Genomic DNA, 22,646 nt, shown 5'->3' on the forward strand with positions numbered 1-22,646 from the left:
TTTCTTAATCTAGTGGTGAAGGTTTAAAGATACTAACATGATAATTGAGTATTTTATAAGCAATTAAAAAAATGAATTTGTAAAATACGCCAAATTTACAATATAAAAACATGTTTTATAGTGTTTATGAAGTATTGGCTTAAATGAAATGTATGAAAGTAATTAATGCTAAATCAGATCCAATTTCTCTTTCTAGTGGTCAAGATTTCAAGATACTAACATGAGAATTGAGTATTTTATAAGCAATTAAAAAAATGAATTTGTAAAATACGCCAAATTTACAATATAAAAACATGTTTTATAGTGTTTATGAAGTAATGGCTTAAATGAAATGTATGAAAGTAATTAATGCCAATTAAGAAACATATTCTCTTTCTAGTGGTCAAAGTTTCAAGACACTAAATTGAGAATTCAGTATTTCATAAGCCATAAAAAATTTGAATTTGTAATTTTCGTTAAAATTATCATATAAAAACATGTTTTATAGTGTTTATGAAGTATCAGCATCAACAAAAATACATGGAAGTTAATAATGCTAAATAAGAATCATTTACTTAATTCATTGGTCTTGGTTTCATGATACTAATTTTTTGTTTCACTAGTATTAATTTGCTATCAATTATATTCAATAACCATTCCACACACATTGAATAAATCCAATATTATTATCAATATCTTCTAGTTTTTTTTCAAAATAAGATGTTGATACTTTCCCAAAGTGGTATGAATGCAAATTCCTGTCTCAGCAAGCCTTGGGTGAACTGCTGCACTGCAATCTGAAAGAAATGTAGTCAGTTAAATATGTAAAATTAGTGGAGAATTAATTGAGAATTGAGTGTTTCATAAGCAGTTAAAAATATGAATTTATAACACGAGTCAAAATTGTCATTTAAAAGCATGTTTATAGTGTTTATGAAGTATCAGCATCAATGAAATACCTGGAAAATAATGAAGTTAAATAAGAATCATTTACTTAATTCAATGGTGTTGGTTTCATGTCAATTAATTGAGAATTGAGTGTTTCATAAGCCATAAAAAATTTGAATTTGTAATATACTCCAAAATTATCATATAAAAACAAGTTTTATAGAGTTTATGAAACATTGGCATAAATGAAATGTATGATATTTATAAATCCTAAATTAGAACCAATTTCTTAATCTAGTGGTCAAGGTTTAAAGATACTAACATGAGAATTGAGTATTTTATAAGCAATTAAAAAAATGAATTTGTAAAATACGCCAAATTTACAATATAAAAACATGTTTTATAATGTTTATGAAGTATCAGCATCAATCAAATACATGGAAGGTAATAATGCTAAATAAGAATCATTTACTTAATCTAATGGTAAGGGTTTTATAACACTAACTTTTTGTTACACTTCTATTATGTTGCTATCAATTACATTCATTTAACATTACACGTACCGTGCAAAACACCATTATTAATATTAATACCTTCTAATCCATATTAAACATAGGATGTTGAAACTATTCCAAGCGCTAAAAATGTTAATTCATGCTCAGCAACCGTTGAGTGATCTGTTGCACTGCAATCTGAAAAATATGAAAGTTAATAATGGTAAATAAGCATCATTACTTAATCTAATGGTCAAGGTTACATGACTTTTAGTAACACTACTATTAATTGAATCACAATTATATTCTATACCCATTACTCGTACTTTGCATAAAACCATTATTATTGTCAGTATCGTCTAGTCCATTTTCAACGTAGGATGTTGTAACTTTGTCAAGTGTTTAAAACGTTAATTCATGTCTTAGCAATCCTTGAGTGATCTGCTGTACTGCCATCTAAAAAAAAATTGTCGGTTAAATATGTATAATGGTTGGAGGATAAAATGTCACTACTACACACCATAAAGAGATCGAAAGTCTGTTTATGACAACTAGTACGTGGACAACGGTGAATAATTCATAAATGGAAATAATCAAACAAAAACTAACAGACAAACTTCATTCCTATTTCAAAATACTTGAAAACAATTTAAAGTTGAAATTTAAATACAAATACGAATATAAAACTGCAAAAAGATATGAAACATAAATCAGACAGTAAATACAAACGATTATATCAATAGATAAACAATGTTTTATATCACTAAACCACAATCATGGATGAAAAACATCATATCAATTCGGATTAGAATATTCAACTTATTAGATTTTATCTCTGGCCGCCGAATTCAAAAATGTTTAATATTATAATATTTTCAGAAACAAATACAATTTCAAAACTGATTAACTGAGCATAATATAATGAAATAAATTTCCAATAATATTGTGTACTTTGTAAATTAAGCAGGCAGTTGTATAAATATCATGAGTCTTAATATAGATACATAGTAACTAGTAAGACAAAAGTCAAAAAGTAATAACATTAAACTATAGATGTATGTATTATTTAAGTGTTTAGATAGTTGCAGGTAAGCATTTATTATGCATAAATATTCTCCGGACTGTACAGTCCACTGGTTAACTAATTGAACTTAACGGTCTTGTATGTTATATATATCTTATACATATAACGATTCATTATTTGAATACTTAACAATGTAAATAAATCATAATAATTTATTTTTTATGATCGATGTCCATAAAATGTAAATCTTTATCTCCTATAAATATTACCGAAGTTATATTGTGAAATTCAAAACAAATTACTACCAATCATACTAATATATTGCATATTAAATATACACATATAATTAAAACTAATAAATAATAAATGAAATGTTGTATTCGAGCAGATTTGAGTCTGAAGTGATCAGAAGTAATCTACTGACTGCGTCGTACATTTTAAAAATGATGGTCGTATCTCGTATAAACAACGAAATCGCTTAGGTACATATTAAATTCTTAACGCTAAACGAGGGATATAAACACTATAAACATTAAATAGATGTATTCTCTATATGATTTGATGAAAAACTATTTATATATAAACTATTTTTTATGCTGTTGGCGTAATTGCTAAACGTTGAAACCTTAACAAACATAAAACGTGTAAAAAAACAAAGTTCAAAAAGATACTTCGTTAAATCGTTATACGGTGGTATAGGTACCATACAGAAAATTATGCGTGTACGAAAAAACAATCCATTCGATTTTTTAACCTTTATTAACCTTTCAAACTCGTCGTGGCATTTATGAGTCAGCACTCAAATTTCGAAAAGATTAAACAAAAACTCAAATTCAAAAAATTTGATTGATGCTGATACTTCATAAACATTATAAAACATGCTTTTAAATGATAATTTTGACTTGTGTTATAAATTCATATTTTGAACTGCTTATGAAACACTCATTTCTCAATTAATTCTCCACCAATTTTACATATTTAACTGACTACATTTTTTGCTGATTGCAGTGCAGCAGTTCACCCAAGGCTTGCTGAGACAGGAATTTGCATTTATACCACTTTGGAAAAGTATCAACATCTTATTTTGAAAATACACTAGAAGATATTGATAATAATATTGGATTTATGCAATGTGTGTGTAATGGTTATTGAACATAATTGGTAGCAACTTAATATTAGTGAAACAAAAAAATAGTATCATGAAACCAAGACCAATGAATTCAGTAAATTATTCTTATTTAGGATTATTAACTTCCAAGTATTTTATTTAAGCTGATACCTCATAAACACTATAAAACATGTTTTTATATAATAATTTTGACGTATATTATTAATTCCTATTTTTTTAATTGCTTATAAAATACTAAATTCTCATGTTAATATCTTGAAACCTTAACCACTATTTAGATAATATGTTTCTTATTTAGCATTAATTACTGTCATACATTACATTTAAGCCAATACTTCATAAACATTATAAAACATGTTTTTATATGGAAAATTTGGCGTATTTTACAAATTCATTTTTTTAATTGCTTACAAAATACTCAATTCTCATGTTAGTATCTTGAAACCTAGACTACTGATCAGGAAAATCGTTCTTATTTCCCATTGACAATTTTCATGTATTTCATTAAATCTTGGACCTCATAAACACTTAAAAACATGATTTTATATGTTAATTTTCGATGTATATAAAAAATTCATATTTTTAACTGCTTATAGTATACATTGTTTTCATGTTAGTCTCATAAAACCTAGACTATTAGATAAGGAAAATCATACTTATTATCCATTTTTAACTTTCATGTATTTCATTGAAGCTAACACTTCATAAAGACTACCTTTTCTTTTTATATGATAATTTTTACAAATATTAAAAATGCACACGTTTAATTGCTTATATAACACTTTATTCTCAAGATATTCCTTAACCATTATAGATATATAACTGACTTAACATTTTTAGACGGCAGAAAAGCAATTAACTTAAGGCATGCAGGGACAGGAAAACAAATATCTTCTACTTGGGAAAGTATCATCATCTTACGTCCAACATCCCATGTTGAAACTGGACAAGAAGATTCTGATTTTAATTATGGTTATATGCACTGTAAGTATAATGGTTATTGAATTTATTTTATAGTCAATTAATAGCAGTGGTTTACAATGTTACTGTCAAGATACCCTGTCCATTAGATTCAGAAAATGATTCTAATATTCCATTGTTAACTTTTATGTATTTCATTTAAGTCAATACTCAGTTATTGTACAAGTGTATTTTTTTGTTACACTTATTTTGCAATTAGTTTCTACGAGACATTCTGGTAGTTTTGTACTTTCTAATATGGCTTATCATAATTATTATTTTTTATCTTTTGTTAAATGCTTAAAGTTCATATCTTTTTACAGTTTTACATTCGTATTTGTATTTAAGTTTCAATTGTTAATTGTAAATTGTTTTTTTTAATTCTTCTAGTGATTTGGAATATTCTATTATTTTGAATAAATTTTTTTTACTTTAGAATTACCTTTATCTGGAATACTTTTAATTATTTTAAATTGTATTTGTAATGTTTAATTTAGTTTTCCAGTTGAAACCTCAAGTTGTGGGACAAAGTCTTTGTACATTTTAGTAGTTATTTTTCTTTTTGCTATTAATAATGTCCCATCATCAAGTATTGGTTTCACATTGATTGTATAAATTTAAAATGCCAGTGCCAGTTATTCTTACAACTATTGTTTCTGAATTATTTATACTTTTAATATTACTATCCCTAATCATAACATATATTCAAGAATTTGTATTATCTAACCTATGCTATTTATTAAAATTAAAATTAAAACTTTTTAAGTTACACAAATTAGGCAATATACCTGGCTTTCTTAATATTGTTACTTCACAAGATTCATCCAAATGATGTAACTGTTGATCATAAGTACATAATAATGTATTCATCATTTGTTTACATTTTGATACTTGTAATTCGCTTAATTCTAAATAATATAATCTAGATTTATCTTTAGCTATATAATCAGATTTTGGAGCTATCATTACATAGTCGTTATCGTATATGTTAACAGGTAAAAATATGTTTTTATATAATATAAATTCATAATTGTTAACTAAAGGTATTTCTATGACGAAAATTAATACATTTTCTATATATACTATGTTAGTTGTTATTAGTCTTAACAATTCTGATATTCCTGAATTATCTAAATCTATTAGTATGCTTTCTCCTATGGGTAATTCTGTTTTAATATCTTTTAACTGGTTTTTAAGGGTATTTGTATCTAATATACTGGAGTGAATGAAACAATGTAGGGCCATATTTATTATATTTAGTAAATTTTCTGTTTTAAATGCGTATTGTGTTAAAATTATATTTAATAATGATATTCTTTCTTCTAGTGCTGTTTTAAAATTTAAGATACCTATTGTAGCTATCTCTGTTTGCAATTCATGAAGTAGATAACTGTACTTGTCAGCTAAATTAATTTCATTTTTATTTATTTCTAATAGCGATAAGTTTACGTTTGATATAATTGATTGCATAATTTGTATTCGTGCATCAGATAAATTAGAAACGTGTGAATTTGAAATTTCAATATCTCTTATTTTACTATAAAAATATTCTGCGTTGGTGTCGTCATATACACCGAATAGGACGTTAGATACTCTCCCAACTAAATTGATAAGTCCTCTCTTGGTACGGCTATTATTTTTTGGTTGATCTATAATTTTCATTACATTTTCTTTATTACTACTAATTTCTGATAAAAAGTTATATGCTTGGTAATTATATTGGGAACAAAGTTGTTGTATCTCAAGGGCTTTATTCATTTCACAGGACTCTTCAAAATCTTTTATCATGTTACCGATTTTATTGTATTTTTCATTATAGTTTGTAATATTAATATAGGTTAAGAAGCGCCAGTGAGTTGTATATGCGTAAATTGTTTATTGTGTGAAAATAGATTCCTAATGGGTTGTATATTGGAGTTAGATTGAATGAATTTGCCATCGGTTTCCAAAAATAATTCTGAAAATGAGAAGAAAAAAAAATGTAAGAAAATTGGAAAAACAAAATTAAGTAATACGGCTTTGAATATTTTAATAAACAAATTTATGAGTAATTATTATATTTGCATTGTGTGTTATGAATTATTGAATTTTAATTTGCAAGTTTTATTTCATTTTTGTGTGATTTTATTTCCTTTCTGCCTCGTTGAATTTTTATATTTTCGTTATTATTTAATTGTATTACATTGTAAGGGCCCACCCATTTTGGTCCTAACTTTCCCTTCTGTTGGTGGTTTTTTACCCATACTTAGTCGCCAATTTTTACATTTACTTGTAGTTCTTTTTGATCGTACTTTTTCTTTGTTTTTTAGTATATTATTTCTGAAGCAATTTTCAGTTATTGTACAAGTGTATTTTTTAGTTACACTTGTTTTACGTTTAAATCCTACAAGACATTCTGGTAGATTTGTATAATCTATTATGGCTTATCATAATTATTATTTCTTATCATTTGTTAAATGCTTCAAGTTCATATCTTTTTACAGTTCCACATTCGTATTTGTATTTAAGATTCAACTGTAAATTGTTTTCAATTATTTTGTAATAAAAATGAAGTTTTTCTGTTAGTTTTTGTTTTGATTGTTTCCATTTTTGAATTATTCAGTGTTGTTCACGTAGAAGTTGTCATATAAACATTTTCGTTCTCCTTATAGTATGTAGTAGTGACATTTTATCATCCAACCGTTATACATATTTAACTGACTACATTTTTTCAGACAGCAGTAGAGCAGATCACTCAAGGCATGCTGAGGCAGGAATTCACATTCATACTACATTTGGAAAGTATCAACATTTTATATTGAATATGGACTAGAAGATACTGATAATAATAATGGTTTTATGCAATATATCTTTAATGGTGACTGAATTTAATTAATAGTAACTTAATAGTAATGTAACAAAAAGTTTATCACATTAAAAAAATAATTATAATTTTCCATTATTAACTTTCATTTATTTAATTTTAGCCGATACTTCATCAACACTATAACACATGGTTTTATATGATTATTTTGATTATTATTACAAATTCATACATATAACTGCTTATTAAACACTGTATTCTCAAGTTATTCTCCAACTATTAAATATATTTAACTGACTACATTTTTTCAGACGCCAATACAGCAGATCACTTAAGGTATGCTGAGACAGGAATTTGCATTCATACTACTTTTGGAAAGTATCAACATCTAATGTTGAAAATGAACTAGGAGATACTGATAATAATAATGGTTTTATGCATTGTACGTTTAATGGCAATTGAATATAATTTATAGTACGAATGACAAAAAATAATAAGTACGAAAATCTTTATATGACAATGGATAATACTGAATAATTCAGAAATGAAAACATGAAAACAAAAACTAACAGACAAACTTCATTTTTGTTACAAAATACTTGAAAATAATTTACTGTTAAAACTTAAATACAAATACGAATGTAAAACTACAAAATTATATGAGATATAAATATAATGGAAAAAATGATAAGAAATAATAATTATGATAAACCATAAAAATACTACAAGTACCAGAATGTATTGAAGAATTAAAATGTAAAATGAGTTAAACCACAGAATGCATTTGTATATGAACTGAAATTTGCTCCTTTTCAATATGAAAAAATTATGAAATTGTGTTATTCGTCAAAATTAAATTATAAAATCATGATTTAGATTTTATGAAGTAAAAATATCAAGTTAAATGAAACATAATAGTTAAAAATGATAAATTAAAATCATATCCTTAGTCTCGTAGTCAAGGTTCAAGACACTTGTGTTAATATCGGCGTAAAATAATTAGTTTATAACAACAAAAATCTTTATTAAATGAACAACAAATACACAAATACAGCAAAAGCTGTGTAAATAACGCTCTGTTACGGTAAGCAGGGACGCGATCAATGGCAAACGACCAACTAGTTTTTCCTCATGGTGGATCGGCCGTCTTCTTCAGTACGGCGACGCTTACACCCTCTGTCAGTGTTAACGTTTAATATTTGTTTGTTTTATAAGCAATTAAAAATATGGATTTGTAATATAAGTCAAATTATCATATAATATCATGTTTAACAATTTTCATCTATAAATAATTATAGCAATTATTAAAAATCGCAAATGTGCGTCAATATGTAAAAATATGTTAATATAATATGCAAAATAAAATTTAAAATTTGAATTTTGCGCACTATGAAAAGTATTTGTTTATTCCTGCTATAGTGTTATGCTTTACCATATCTATCGACTATTTATGATGGTAATGCAAATGCTATAAGTCTTGATCATCTTCATTACATTTTATTATTTTTGTTATTATTCATTATTGAGCGCCATATTACAATAATTACTTTTATTACATTATTCGATTTTATGATTTCGTTATATTAATGATTATTATAATATTTAAATTCAAGTGGTAATAGTAGTGTTAACACTTAGAACAAATGCATCAAACCACGGTGAATTGATTTTATCACTGAACAATCAAGGTTCGGGCAATATATATTGTTTAAGCCGGTTATGTTTACTTGTTGTGGTTCATGCTGTTGATAACAGATATGCTGGTAACCGGCACAATATAATTATTTTTATGGAGGTGCATATTTATCTATAATTTATATTATCTACACAGTTAGGACACGTCAAGCAGTACGCACCATAACCGCCAATTGGTGTTTTTGGGCGGATGGGAGACACCAACAAGCGTCATCCCCGCTAAACTCGCTTACACACGCGCAATCCACTCCACTCAACAACTTGTCGATTACCAGTGTGGCGGCATCGTTTTCGACGTTTTTGTTATTTCTTAACCTAATGGTTTCGTTTATCATTTCGTTTCCTACCAGTTTGCCTAGAGGTCTTGGATCGATACAGTCTCGCAGACTTAATTTCTGCGGTCGTCATATTTTAATCTTACCATCTTACTGCGTGTCATTGTCCGAGGTGAGTACCACATGATCGGGCCATTAACGAAATAATGGCTTATTCCGCTAGGTTACGACAAAAACGTCATATGCTGTTTCGGTCTGTCTCTTTGGGCAATTGTACACACGTGGGTAGATCTATAATGACAATATGTCCTCGAGTGTCTAGTCCAAGACTCCGAATCGTATCACGAGTATTTTGTATAGAGATAAATATATTATTTCATTTTTTGGAGTTGTGCTAGCTATGGATGATAGAATTCTTGACAATGGCCCCTTCTCTACCTCCTATTCCAGCAATGTAGTTTATTCAGTTGGGATGTACTATTGTACTAATGTACTTCCACTATCACCTCGACTATCACCGTATTCCTATGTTCAAAATTTTCTTATTAATTGTCAAATTAACTAATATTGTTTGGTTAAAATGATTTCAACGAGCTAGTCGCTACTATAAAGTAAAGAGTAATTCTAACCTAAATGTTTATTGCATTATGTCAATATAGTAATAGTTTCATTATTGCTTTATAATATATACTATAACTTGAAATACTTGAATGTGTTAATAAAATACTGTATTATCTTTATTGTAATAGGATCCCAACGTAAGAACAAGCATCAAAAATGGTTGTCAAAATACTCAACCAAGAAATTACTGTCAAACAAAATCCGGCCAACGAACATATTATTGATACAAAATCAAAACGCAAATATGATATAATCATTTTTGGAGCTTCAGGATATACTGGAAAACATGTTGTTATGGAAATGGATCACCTTTCTCAAACATACAATTTAACATGGGCTATTGCTAGGCGTAACATTGATAAATTAAAAATATATTGGATAAGTTGTATATAACTCTTGGTAAGTTTTCTTATTTTATAATATCCATTACTATAAAATAATTATTCAATTTAGGATTTACAGATAACAGCTTTCATTTTTTAAGGAACGTTAAAAACCATTGTGTAATGTTTGAATTTTTAACTTTTAAAACAACAATGGTGTTTTTCGTTTCTATAAATGATGTTAAGCACTGTCTCCAGTAATGTTATTTTAATATCAGAGTATAAAATGTAATTGTATTTTTATTTTTTTTATGGACTTGAATATACATAAAATAATTTATTGTTTGATGAAATATTAATGCTGAGCATTACAGCCTATAGATCTAGAAATATAATACTATAGAAATAGATTTTATTACTTATGTTTAGTATTTTTGATGTATTTATTAAATATTATATAGATGGTTATGAAGATAAAATAATTGATATTATTTATGACACTGTATACGATATTACAACTGTAATGATAATGGCTCAAAAAACTTCTGTGGTTATAAACTGTATTTCACCATACTATATATATATGGAGAAGTTGTAGTCAAATCTTGTGTTTTAACATCTACTCATTATGTTGATGTAACTGGTGAACCATTAGTAAGTGATGTAATGATGTATAGGTTGTTAAATTTAGATAAATTGTTATTTTTATATCGGGATTCTAAAGTATCTATCATTTTTTTTTTTGTGTGTGTATTTTTAAAAGTATGTTAAATATTAATTGTTTTTGTTATATTATTGCATGTTTGTAAATGAACAATTATAAAAATAAAAATGTATTTAGAAAATATTATTTTAATTTTTGTAAATTTTGTTTGTATTCAGTTATATAATACATTTTTAACTATAGTTTATGGAGAAAATGGCATATTTATATAATAAACAAGCTGAAGAGAATAATTCAATAATTGTTAGTGCACTTGGTATTAAGAGTGTACCTGCTGGCCTTGGTGTGGAATTTTTATACAATCATTTCAATGGTATATTTATAGTTAATAGACATTAAAAAATATATGTTATGGACAAAGTAGGGAGACGGGCATTGTGCACAGTGCCTGAGGTTCAAAGGCAAAGTTGAAATACGTTAACCTTGTCTGGACACTATAAGTTAAAAATTGAATAAAAAATCTTACAGGGTACTTAGATAATCATAAAAAAAACCTAAAATAGACGCTTCAAGTATAAGTTTTTAAACCTATTAGGTTTCCAGTTAGGTACATACAACTGAAGAGTTAATAATAATCTAAAAGTGGTTTGACATGATTAAAATGAATACTTTTTTTTTTTTAATTATAATTATTTTATTTTATTATTACTAAAAAATAATAATCACATGACACATAAAAATAGCATTATTTTACTTAATTTATTACTACATACACCACTATTGTGGTACTTTGAATTACTAAGTCGGCCAGATTTTTTATATTTACACCGGTTGGTCTTACATTATGTATTGCAAGTATACCTATCATACTATTGACCACCTAATTTAGAAGTTTTCTTGTCACTTCATTTCTTAAAAAAATTTGTACTGGTGGTACCTCATTAGCCTAGATAAACACCTCTTTGCATATCGTGAATAGCAATAGTGTTCATGCAATATACTAAGGTGATTACTTTATTGTGAAGATTGCGGATCAGTTCTTGTTATTTGTTATGAGTGTCACATACAAATAAAATATCTCAGTATAGTTTTCTAGTGTCATTGTTATGTATAAGTGCTATTCAATATAAATATGTACAGTGCGCTGAATCTAATTTACTTTGCTTGCTCACTTGAATCCGGGGAAGATACACTTTGCCCGGACAATCTCATAAATTCCCGGCCAATGTATGAACAATTTGAGTATTAAAATGATCATTATAACCACGGTAGATTATAATCTACTGTGATTGTAACATTTCCCAAAATATTCAAACATTGTATAACAATGCCCAGATTTCCTACCTTGACCGTAGCATATATATTTATATATACTTATCTGAATTTTATTTTTATTTGTTTATTAATTGCGTTTTAATTTTAGGTGAATTGAAGAATGTTGACATATACATAAAAATGTATCTGAGTTCATTTGCATTTACTATAGTGAATAGCATATTTTTATTAGAATAAGTAGTAAAAACTGTTTTTTTATAATACACTAACAAAATTATCATTATATATAGAAGATAATAATAATACATTTTTAATTGATAATATAAATAATGATAAATGTTTAATAATTAATTTAAATCAATAAGACTCAGCAATATTTATTGATATCAAATAAAATAAATGTATAATAATATTATTTTTTTCATAAATTGATCTAATTACTTAAAAACTAACTTTCAGCTTCATTACTGCACATTAATATGTTATAACTAAGATATTATATATCCATTTTTTAGTTTTTGAAGTTTTGCTAATATTGGTTGTTAATATTAAATTTCATTATATAAGTATTCAAATTTTATGCAAAAAGCTAATTTAATAAAGTAGCATTTTTAATTGCTAACCCTAATAAGCTATGATTGTATTTTAGACTGGATTAATCCATGAAAGTGTTTGGATAAGTGTTGTACTGCTTTGGCTACTAGAAAACAACGATTATACTACCGAAATCTGTTGAATAAGTTAATGGAAGTGACTCGATTGAAGCCAAATATTTTCAAGTATGTATCATTTTACAACATCTTTATATTTGTTAAATTATATAAAAATTAACAGAGTTCCGGTTAATTGTTCAAGTACAAAACTGGTATTATATGTGAAAAAGTATAAAAATAAAACATAGTTTTTATTTTAGAAGTATTTTTTTTCTTTTAATAGTATAACAGTGGTTAGCAACTGGCGGTCTGCTCCTCTATTGTATACGGCCTGCTTTAAATTTTAAAAATGACAACATTTTTTTATACATTTCATTATTTTAAAGTTTTAGATTGTTTTTTTTTTCATAGTGGATAATTATGAGTAGTGGATGGGCTGTGGGTAAATTCCCAAAGGGTAAGAAATTTTTATTTGTTTATTATGCATTTTACATTTTGTTATGTTTTATTTCATATTTGAATTCTGGTTAAACAAATACATTTTTTTATTACTTTATTAATATTGTTTATTTATTTTTTTTATATATTAATATGTATTTTATATTTTCTTTTAGACAATATGATGACAATAGTGAGTTTATGAATATTATATTTTTTTCTGTATTTTTTGAAAAATATTATCTTGTCAACTTTTCACATAAAACATATTTAATTAAATATAGGTATTTTGACTTGAATCACCATACTGTTTATAGTTGTTTGTGTATGAACAAAATGTTATTAAATTATTTTTGTTTGAAGTAATTACCCAAAATACCGGGTAAATAACAAGGGGATATACCAAAATATATTTACCCATCACTAGTTATGGATACAACATTTTTATTTTTGTTAGGCTCACAAACTTTTTAATTGTGAATGTGTCCCGTGAGACCAGAAAGGTTGTTAACCACTGGTATAATATATTAAATATTTTAGTAAAATTATTATAATATTATAATGATACTTTTATTACATTGTATTAACAAACAATTAGATGTAATTTTTGTCTCAGTGTTCAAAATAAAATAAACTAAGTGAGCTAGATTTTATTCTTACCGTTTAATTTAATATTAGGTCAATCTACTTTCATGCTTATAATAATAGTTAAATAGATTATTCTGATTATAACATTTTATTTATATACTATATATTATGTTATGTGAAGACGAAACATCAAGCAGTTATTAATTAAATCCTCTTGTATAATCTCCTCAATCTTAATGATTAACTTAGGCTATTATGTAATATTTTTAAGGAATAGTCTTTCAATATTGTCTCTACTATATTCCAAATAAGTTTGGAAAGAATGAGAATGTGAATGTGTTGTAGTTCATAGAAATGTAGTTAAGCGGCGTGATGACCATGTGTTATGATATATATTCTGACCAATTGCAGCACTCGAACTGGGTGTCGGCCACATAAGTTTTTCCAAACTTATTTAGAATAGAGTATACCACTTAACATACACTGCCCTAGAAATATACCTTGTTCAAGTTGTAAAAATATTTTGTTATTTAAGTATGAGAATGAATTTTAAATAATTAATTTTAACTTGTACATTTTAAATTTTAGGATATTGCATAGACAGCAAATAAGTATGCAAGTAACACCATAGATTGGTGTTTAGCTTTTCTAGAACCTGATGAAGCTGTTGTTGCTAGGTCAATACATCATGCCAAAACCATAGAAGATTTACCTTATAATTTTCATGTTCGAAATTATAGGGTTATGAGTGGTTTATTACCAGCTATCTTTGCTATACTATTATTTTTATTACTATCAATCTTGGCCATATTTGAACCTCTTAGAATTCTCCTTATTAGGGTAAGTTAATCCAATTATCATTAGCAGAACTGCCTTAAAGTTATGCAAGCCCAACCTTAAATAATTATTGAATTATAAAATTAATACTTTTAGTAGTTTAATAAAAGTGTAATACATATTATTTGAATACATAAAATAATTAATATTTTATTTAAATTTGTCATTTAAATAAATGTTAAAGCAGGCTATATCAAATTTATGAAGAAACTAAATGTATTCTGTAATCAGCATCTATATATAGGAGTACAATAAAACGGATCTATTAGCTATTCAAATAGAGTTAGTCTACACTCAATGAAAAACAATATCCAAATTATTAAATACCTGTTTTATTAATACTTTTATATGAATTTATTAGTATGAGTATAATGAATAATATTAATTTTACTCTTTGAAAAATAAGAACTAACCTGGGTAATAAACCAAAAAATTGGTATTCTACTCAGGATGCTAGTATATAATTAGTATTATGAATAAATCGTTGCTTTTCATTGATCGTATATAATTTAATAAATAATAATTAATATACACTATACAACAGTGTTTTCCAGCCTATGGGTCGCGACTGAATAAACTTACACAGAAATATATATACAATTACATTTTTTTAGTGGAGGTGGGTTGCGTAATCAACAAGGAGTAATTTTAAGGGTCGTCATTATAAAAAGGTTGGGAAACACTGCTATCTACAGTAGTTTAAATAAATTATTTTCATTAAATCACTTGAATATTTTATTCCTTTTGAAGGCGAAATGAAAGCATATTTTGGTCTATAATCTGTATGAGTGATGTGTGAGCATTCATCAGTACTATAATATTTTTTAAATAAATTAGGTACCCTTAGAATTTTTGAGCCTATACTTTAAGACTACTCTGATTATTAACTACTATTTTTAAGATCAAAATAATATTCTCAAAGGGTATAAAATTTTATTTAAAAATAATAAAGTTTGAAATTTTATTAAAATATTATGTTGTATTATAGGGATGTTTTAACACCAGCAGCTGCATTCCGTAATACTCAATTTGTAAATTGTTTAATGGATAATGATGCTGCAGTTTTTAAAGTTGAGTCTGACATGGTTATTTACAACAAACAAAATTAATTTAAATCTTATCACCTACTTAGCTGTTTTTAGTCTTTCGTAATATTCAAAATATATTTCATAATAGTTCTCAAATTAAACTTTTTTGTTTTATGTATTAGTTACCTTTTACATTTTAAATAACTCATTAAAACTTCATTAATACTTTAAGTTAATAATGACTGTGTATTTTATGTCATACATCTGCTTTTTAAAAGATTATATATGGATAGTATTTTAGTTTAGTGTATTTAAGTGTCATTATTAATTGTTATCTTTTTACAAAATGTTCATAAAAATTGCTTTACCAAATAATTAATATGTTTAATTGTATTAGTTTTTTATTTCTATTCATATTTCATAGTCTTATTATTTATAATAACTGAGATATTTGTTGCATAAAATAAAAATAGTACATCATAGCTAAAAATTTGTTCATTTAATTGTACTAAAATAAGTACTTCCCTAGTAACGATAAACTGTTGAGTTGCTAATATTATAAATGTATACTTGGTTGTGTAGATATCTAATATTTTGTATAACTACTTATAAGATTAAAATGTAATTTTACCAAAATTATTTTTAGTTGATATTGCTGATAAAACTTGTCCAAATATTAGAATCTGATTGGTCATGGAAAATCTGTCAAAACTTTTACTGCAAATATTTAGAAAATTAATACAAAGAATAAACTACAACAAGAAAAACTATTATGACAGTAACATTTTATAAGATAACTTTACATCCTGCATTTGTTGTCTCTGTCTTAAAAATGTAAAACATAACAAAAATTGTTTTGCGCGGAAAAGAACCAAGAAAGCTAAAGTCATAACTAAGGAACAAAATTCACCATAAAATAAGAAGACATTTAGTTGTGAAATATCATTTTATTATTTTTTTTTTTATATCAATTACAGAAAAAAAGTTCTTATTGTTTCAAACTTGAATAACTTTTATTGTAGCCCTGATATCTAAAAATTATAAATTATATTTCACAGCCAAAGTTTAAACTGTCGTTTCTTAGTTTTAACACTTGTAACTGTAGTATTACCGTTCTTTCCTGCGCAAATCAGTTTTTGCAGTATTTTACATCTGGAAGACAAAGACAACACATGCAGGTGTGGCATCCTCTTAGTACTAATTATTTACATATTATGCAATAACTTTAATAGTTTATGTTGTATAAAGGTGTATTTGGATCCTGACTATTGCATTACATAATTCTCAATTTTTAAAACAATCAACATTTAAATCATTGGAAACATTGCACATTCATAATCTTTGATTTACATCTGTCAATCTATCTATTGCAAATCTCAAATAAATAACACATTATTAATATACTGCAACATGAATAACTAATATTAAAGTAATTTTTATTCAAATACTTTATCTAGATGAATTTTCCAGTTTTAATCATACAATATAGCAGAAAATTGTATGTCCACAATAACCCAGTTAATTGCGTTGTTATTAAAATAAATTGTGAATTTCCCTATTATAAAGTTCAAAAGTATGGTTATTTAAAGTTGCATTTCCGAGATTTTTCTTCCATACCAGACCCCTTAGAAATGGTAAAAATTATTTTAAATAATCTTTTTATTGCTTTATTTTCTTTACTAAGTTTACATCTTTTTATGATATAAAATTGAATTAATAATAAAAACTAATAAGTAAAAAAAAAGTTCAATACGATGGGTGGTGTTGTTTATTAGATACTAAATGATATGTCTGTTTTAATAAATTGTATCATCGAGTTATTTATTAAATATTTAATTTAAACACAATTTTTTATATTGTTTGTAAAGGAATTTCCGAGGCTATATAAATTAACTAATTAAATTCAGTTAATATAAAACAAAGTAATTTAAATTAATTTACTTTTTGTATTAATTTGTAAATTAAGTAAATAAAATAATAAGTAGAATTTTCATGTACAATTTATAATTATACTCTTTTGAAAGGTTAACAGCTGATAACATAATATAATATAAGTCTTACAATTTATAAAAAATGTTTATATAAAATTAATTATTACAGGAACTTTCATAAATTAATATTCTAATCAAAGACAAAATTCAATAAATTTATTTATTATATAAATGTATAATTTTTCTATACTTAGTCAACAATTTTTTATTCAAATAATGGAAATACTTTTAAATTTTTTTTTAATTATAATTGTTTAATTAAAAGTGAGAATAAAATATTGAAGTAAACCATTATTTTATTTTATTATACTAGTAGACATGTAGACAGTAGTATATTATATCAATATCAAAATTAAAATAATATGACTATAAACTAACCATTACTTTATTCATATTTAAATTATCAGCAAAAACCTATGCCATACTAATTTATACAACATTGTGAACATTGTTAAGTGTTAATATATAATAGTTATATTATATTGCTTATACAAATTCTTTTAATTATTTAAATTATTTTTATTGTTTTAAAAATATAATAACTATTAGGTAAAAATTACTAATAAATAGGGCTTGGAAGTTGTAGGAATTGTATATTGTACAGTATGCTCTCAATTTATAGCAGACTAAGTTAGAAATGTGAATTATATAATGGCGAGTTAAAAAATTGAAAATTGAAAATGCAAATTTTGCATATTTTGTCAATTTTAGCTCAAAAAGTGCATACTCATTGCTTTTATACGTATATTATACATAGGTATTTCATATTTTTCTAGTAAAATTTAGTAAAATTCGTAGTGTAGTGAGACAGCTCAATCCTACGGCCGGGCGCACACCAAAAGAGCAAAACTGTTCCGAACTGGTCGAAACATATTATTTCAAACAGCTCAGAACAAATTTTATTCCCACTGACAAAACAAAACCAAACAAGACAAAATAATTTCCTACTCATTTTTGTTTTTGTACACCAGTCGTGAAGATTATGTTGTACTGCTTTTGTAGCAATTTTTGTTAAATAGTGAATAAATGAAAATAAACGTAAACGTAAAATTTGGGTACACGAAATAAATAAAAAACGTACAGAAAATAATACAATTTTGAATTTTTTGATTGAATTGCGTAAAGATGAGTTAAAATTTAAAAATTTCACTCGTATAAGTTCAACTACTTTTGACTTTATATTAAATGAAATTGGTTTGCAATAAGATCACAAGACACAAATTTTCGTAAAAGTATAGATCCTGCTGAAAAATTGTTAGTAACCTTGAGGTAAGTTCAAATAATAATACTATAATTATATACTAGAAATATTTATTAATCAAACTTTAAACTGATATAAATGTAAAACAAATGTACATAATAAGTATTAATAATTTAATAAGTATTCAAAATAGTTAATAAGTAGGTAGTCAGTATGATGAGCTATTTGATGATGAATATCCGGGTGGGCTGAAAGTATAGTTGTAAGTTTGAAATTCCTGTACTGGTACATGTGATGTAGTACTACCATATGATACTTTATCATTATTTGCTGATTCTTGAGCTTCTTGACTATCGATGTACAAGTTTAAAGTTGTTAACACAAAATGTTTAAACTGGTGCTGGTTTTTTTCATTTAATTTTTTTAAATCAGGTAAAGACTTTTAAAAATAATAAATCAACATCTTCAACAACTGACTTATTTGTTTTGAACGTAAAAATTCAATCATAGGCCCTGCAACTTATTCCGCAGCCAAATTTTTAGTTTGAGTTTTTTTTTTGGTTTTTTAAATACAGATTCAGAAGATACCAGGTCTTGCCTGTCAATTAAAGATGTAGTATTTGTACCTTCATTTTCAATTTCATTAATGCTCTCATTGAAATCTGCATTTTCTGTACTTTTCTTAGTATAAGTTGCCTCACTTTCATCATCAGATGCCTTCAGATTACTTAATGTTTGTTTGAGCTGCATCATAAAACTTGACAAAAACGACATTTCCTTGAATAAATACCACTTTTTTTTCTCGAAGCAGCAGAACCAGATTTTTTTGATTTTTCTTCACGTAATGCACTTGCAAAACTATTACGAAGACACGCCCACTTACTTTTACACTCTGCCACTAGAAAATGTATGTTAAATTAATTATTGTTACATGCATTAAATTTTTGACAAACTGCATCAAAATCTCAAAAACTGTTAATGTATAGATTGAGCGGAGCGATGAATATATTGGTTTTATAATGATGTGTGTTGTTTTTTTGCATTTATCATCAAATTTTAGGAGAGTGAAAATGCTTAGAATTTCATTATCTTTTCTCGTGGGAAGTGAACCTAGTTGGTACTTTGGGTTAATGTTGAAAAGAGCCGAAAAACAAAAAATAAAAACTAATGAAAAACGGAAATTTTTATGCAAAAAACAGTTTTCAACAAAATCAATTTTTTTTTATGGTTGCAACTCAAAAAACGAATCACTGTAAATGCTTGAAAGTTTCACAAAATGTTTAAATTAGCATTATCTATACACCGTTAAATTTTCAATCATATTGACATTTTTGAACTATTTATAGACAACTGAAATTATCGAATTATCTGAGTATTTTTTTTTTAAAACGTCAATAAAAGAATATTGGGTGCCCAAAAAAATTTGAAAATTTAATACAAGGTTTTTATAAGTTTTTCTTATTGTAGTTATAAAAAAATTCAAAAATCATTGGTCACAATTTTTTTTATAAGCATTTAAAGTTCAATTTTTTACAAAATATTTACAAGTAATTTTGTAGTTGAAAATTCATAAAAATTTCAAATTTATATCTAAGGTTACAAAATTCAACACTAAGTTTTCTATAAGTTTTCCTTCAAATAACTATGGAAAAAACTCGAAGGAAACTCTTATAGTAAAATATTATGAGCATTTGAATTTGAATTTTTTACGAAATCACGTAGCGATAACTGTTTATCCTCTAACGGTTTTCAATAATTGTTTTTATTCAAAAAGTAAAAACATAGATACTTGAAAATTTTAACAGTTCTTTAGATTGGCATTTTTTTTAACATAATTTAATTTTCAAAATATTTCGCTTAATTTAATGTTATTTATAGGCATTTGAAATATTCGTTTTTGTTTAGTATTTTTTTTATAAATATCGATAAAATATTTTTGGTTAATCAAAATACTTGAAAATTTAATACAAAGTTCCTTATAAGTTAGCCTTATAGTGATTTAAAATTATAATAATACTAAAGCCCATTTTTTTTATTAGCGTTTGAAGTTAGTATTATTATCAATATCATGAATATTTGCAAATTATTTTGAGTTAAAATTTCATAAAAAATTTTCTGTTTGTAATTTTAAGATTTGAAAATTAAATACAAAATTTATCGTGTTTATCTTATGTAGTTTATCAAAAAAAAAAAAAAAAAAATGTTGGTTATAAAAAGCCTGGGTCGAAAACAAAAATTTATATTTAATGAAAAACATCCAATTTTAATAAAAAATCGAACTCTTTTTATTCTATTTAGATTTTTTTATTTATTTAATATTTTTACTAAATATAAATTGTTGTCCTCAATTTGATTTTTATCAAATAAATTTTTTTTAACATCGTTGATAAAAAAAATTTAATTTAATTATACCATGTATAGATTATGCCAATAAAAATTTGGTGAAATTTCAAGTAAGAAAATATTTAAAGTTGAAATCGAAGCATTATTTCGACTAGTAATCGTGTACATATACACATAAAAAATAAACATCTTTGTAAAATTAAATATTCATAACTTTGTTCAGAATTTAAAATGACGTAAAAAAATAAATTATTTATGGCTAAAAATTCCTAAAATGTAAAATAAAATTTATTATAATAAATAAGTATAATAGAATAAATAATTATTTTCATCTATTTAGCTTCTGGAGGCCACTTAAACGGTTACATTATCATTTTCGTCTTGGTGCTTCAGTTATTGGAAAAATTATAAGTGACGTTTGTTGTGCCATATGCGATATATTATGCTCTAATTATATGCCACCACCTACAACTGAACATTGGATAAAAACAGCAAAAGCTTTTGAAGAACTATGGAACTTTCGTGAACTTTGCGCGATTGATGGAAAACATATTAATACAATGCTCTCCTAATGCTGGTTCAGAATATTATAATTATAAAGGGTTTCATTCCATTGTACTTCAAGCTGTCGTTGATGCTAATGCTAAATTTATAGCTATAGATATCGGTGATTATGGACGAAATAGTGATAGTGGTATTTTTAAAAAATCCAATTTTGAAAAATTATTAAAAAACAATAAATTAAATATTCCGCAGTCAAAAAAAATTGACCCTCAAATTAACGATGAGTTTCCATTTGTATTTGTTGTAGACGAAGCATATCCTTTACAAACCAACTTAATGAGACCTTTTCCAAGAAGAAATTTAACTAATGAAAAAAGAATTTTTAATTATCGTTTATCAAGAGCCAGAAGAATTGTAGAATGTGTATTTGGGATTCTTGTGAAACGTTTTAATGTTCTAGAAAATAAAATGCTAGTTTTCCTGAAAAAGCTACTATAATCACAAAGGCGTGTTGTATTCAACACCACATAATAATAGATAAAGAAGGGGTTCCAACCGAAATCAAATGAACTTCAACTTCAAACAACTCGAACGGTTGCCCAAAGCCAAATTAAATCAAAACCAAGTAATAGAGCATCACTGCAGCAATGGTTCATGAATTATTTCAATTCAGACATAGGTTCAGTTCCATGGCAAAAAAAGGAAAATTATAAGCTTTATAACATTTTGTAAAATTTTAATGACAGATACATTAATATAGAAATACATCATGTAAAAATTAAAATTATTTATTATATTATATTTATTATAATATATTATTATTATTTTATTTTATTTTTATATTTTATTAGCTAACCTGATGTGTTTCATTTCTATGCTGATTTCATTCCAAAACTCTGTCTTGGATGATTTTATTGCTATGTTTTTTATCGG

At 25.6% G+C, this 22,646-nt stretch overlaps 1 protein-coding gene, 2 long non-coding RNA genes and 1 pseudogene across 3 annotated transcripts; 3 read left to right on the plus strand and 1 right to left on the minus strand.

The window, feature by feature from the left end:
- Positions 1 to 718: 718 nt before the first annotated feature.
- LOC113558878 lies at positions 719 to 1,747 on the minus strand. The gene is made up of 3 exons (XR_003405724.1): positions 1,688 to 1,747; positions 1,461 to 1,559; positions 719 to 776 (listed from the first exon to the last, which is right to left on the minus strand). It is a non-coding gene; the product is annotated as an uncharacterized LOC113558878 (long non-coding RNA).
- A 5,225-nt stretch (positions 1,748 to 6,972) lies between these two features.
- Positions 6,973 to 8,580, plus strand: LOC113558447. The gene is made up of 3 exons (XR_003405644.1): positions 6,973 to 7,124; positions 7,189 to 7,331; positions 7,589 to 8,580. It is a non-coding gene; the product is annotated as an uncharacterized LOC113558447 (long non-coding RNA).
- Positions 8,581 to 8,823: 243 nt separating this feature from the next.
- Positions 8,824 to 15,816, plus strand: LOC113556683 (annotated as a pseudogene).
- A 5,933-nt stretch (positions 15,817 to 21,749) lies between these two features.
- On the plus strand, positions 21,750 to 22,211 carry LOC113557928 (putative nuclease HARBI1). The gene has a single exon (XM_026963464.1). The coding sequence runs from the start codon at positions 21,750 to 21,752 to the stop codon at positions 22,209 to 22,211; it is 462 nt and encodes a 153-aa protein (XP_026819265.1).
- The last annotated feature ends 435 nt before the right edge of the window (positions 22,212 to 22,646 follow it).

This window comes from Rhopalosiphum maidis, chromosome 3 (genome assembly GCF_003676215.2).
Source record: "Rhopalosiphum maidis isolate BTI-1 chromosome 3, ASM367621v3, whole genome shotgun sequence".
Lineage (NCBI taxonomy): Eukaryota > Metazoa > Arthropoda > Insecta > Hemiptera > Aphididae > Rhopalosiphum > Rhopalosiphum maidis.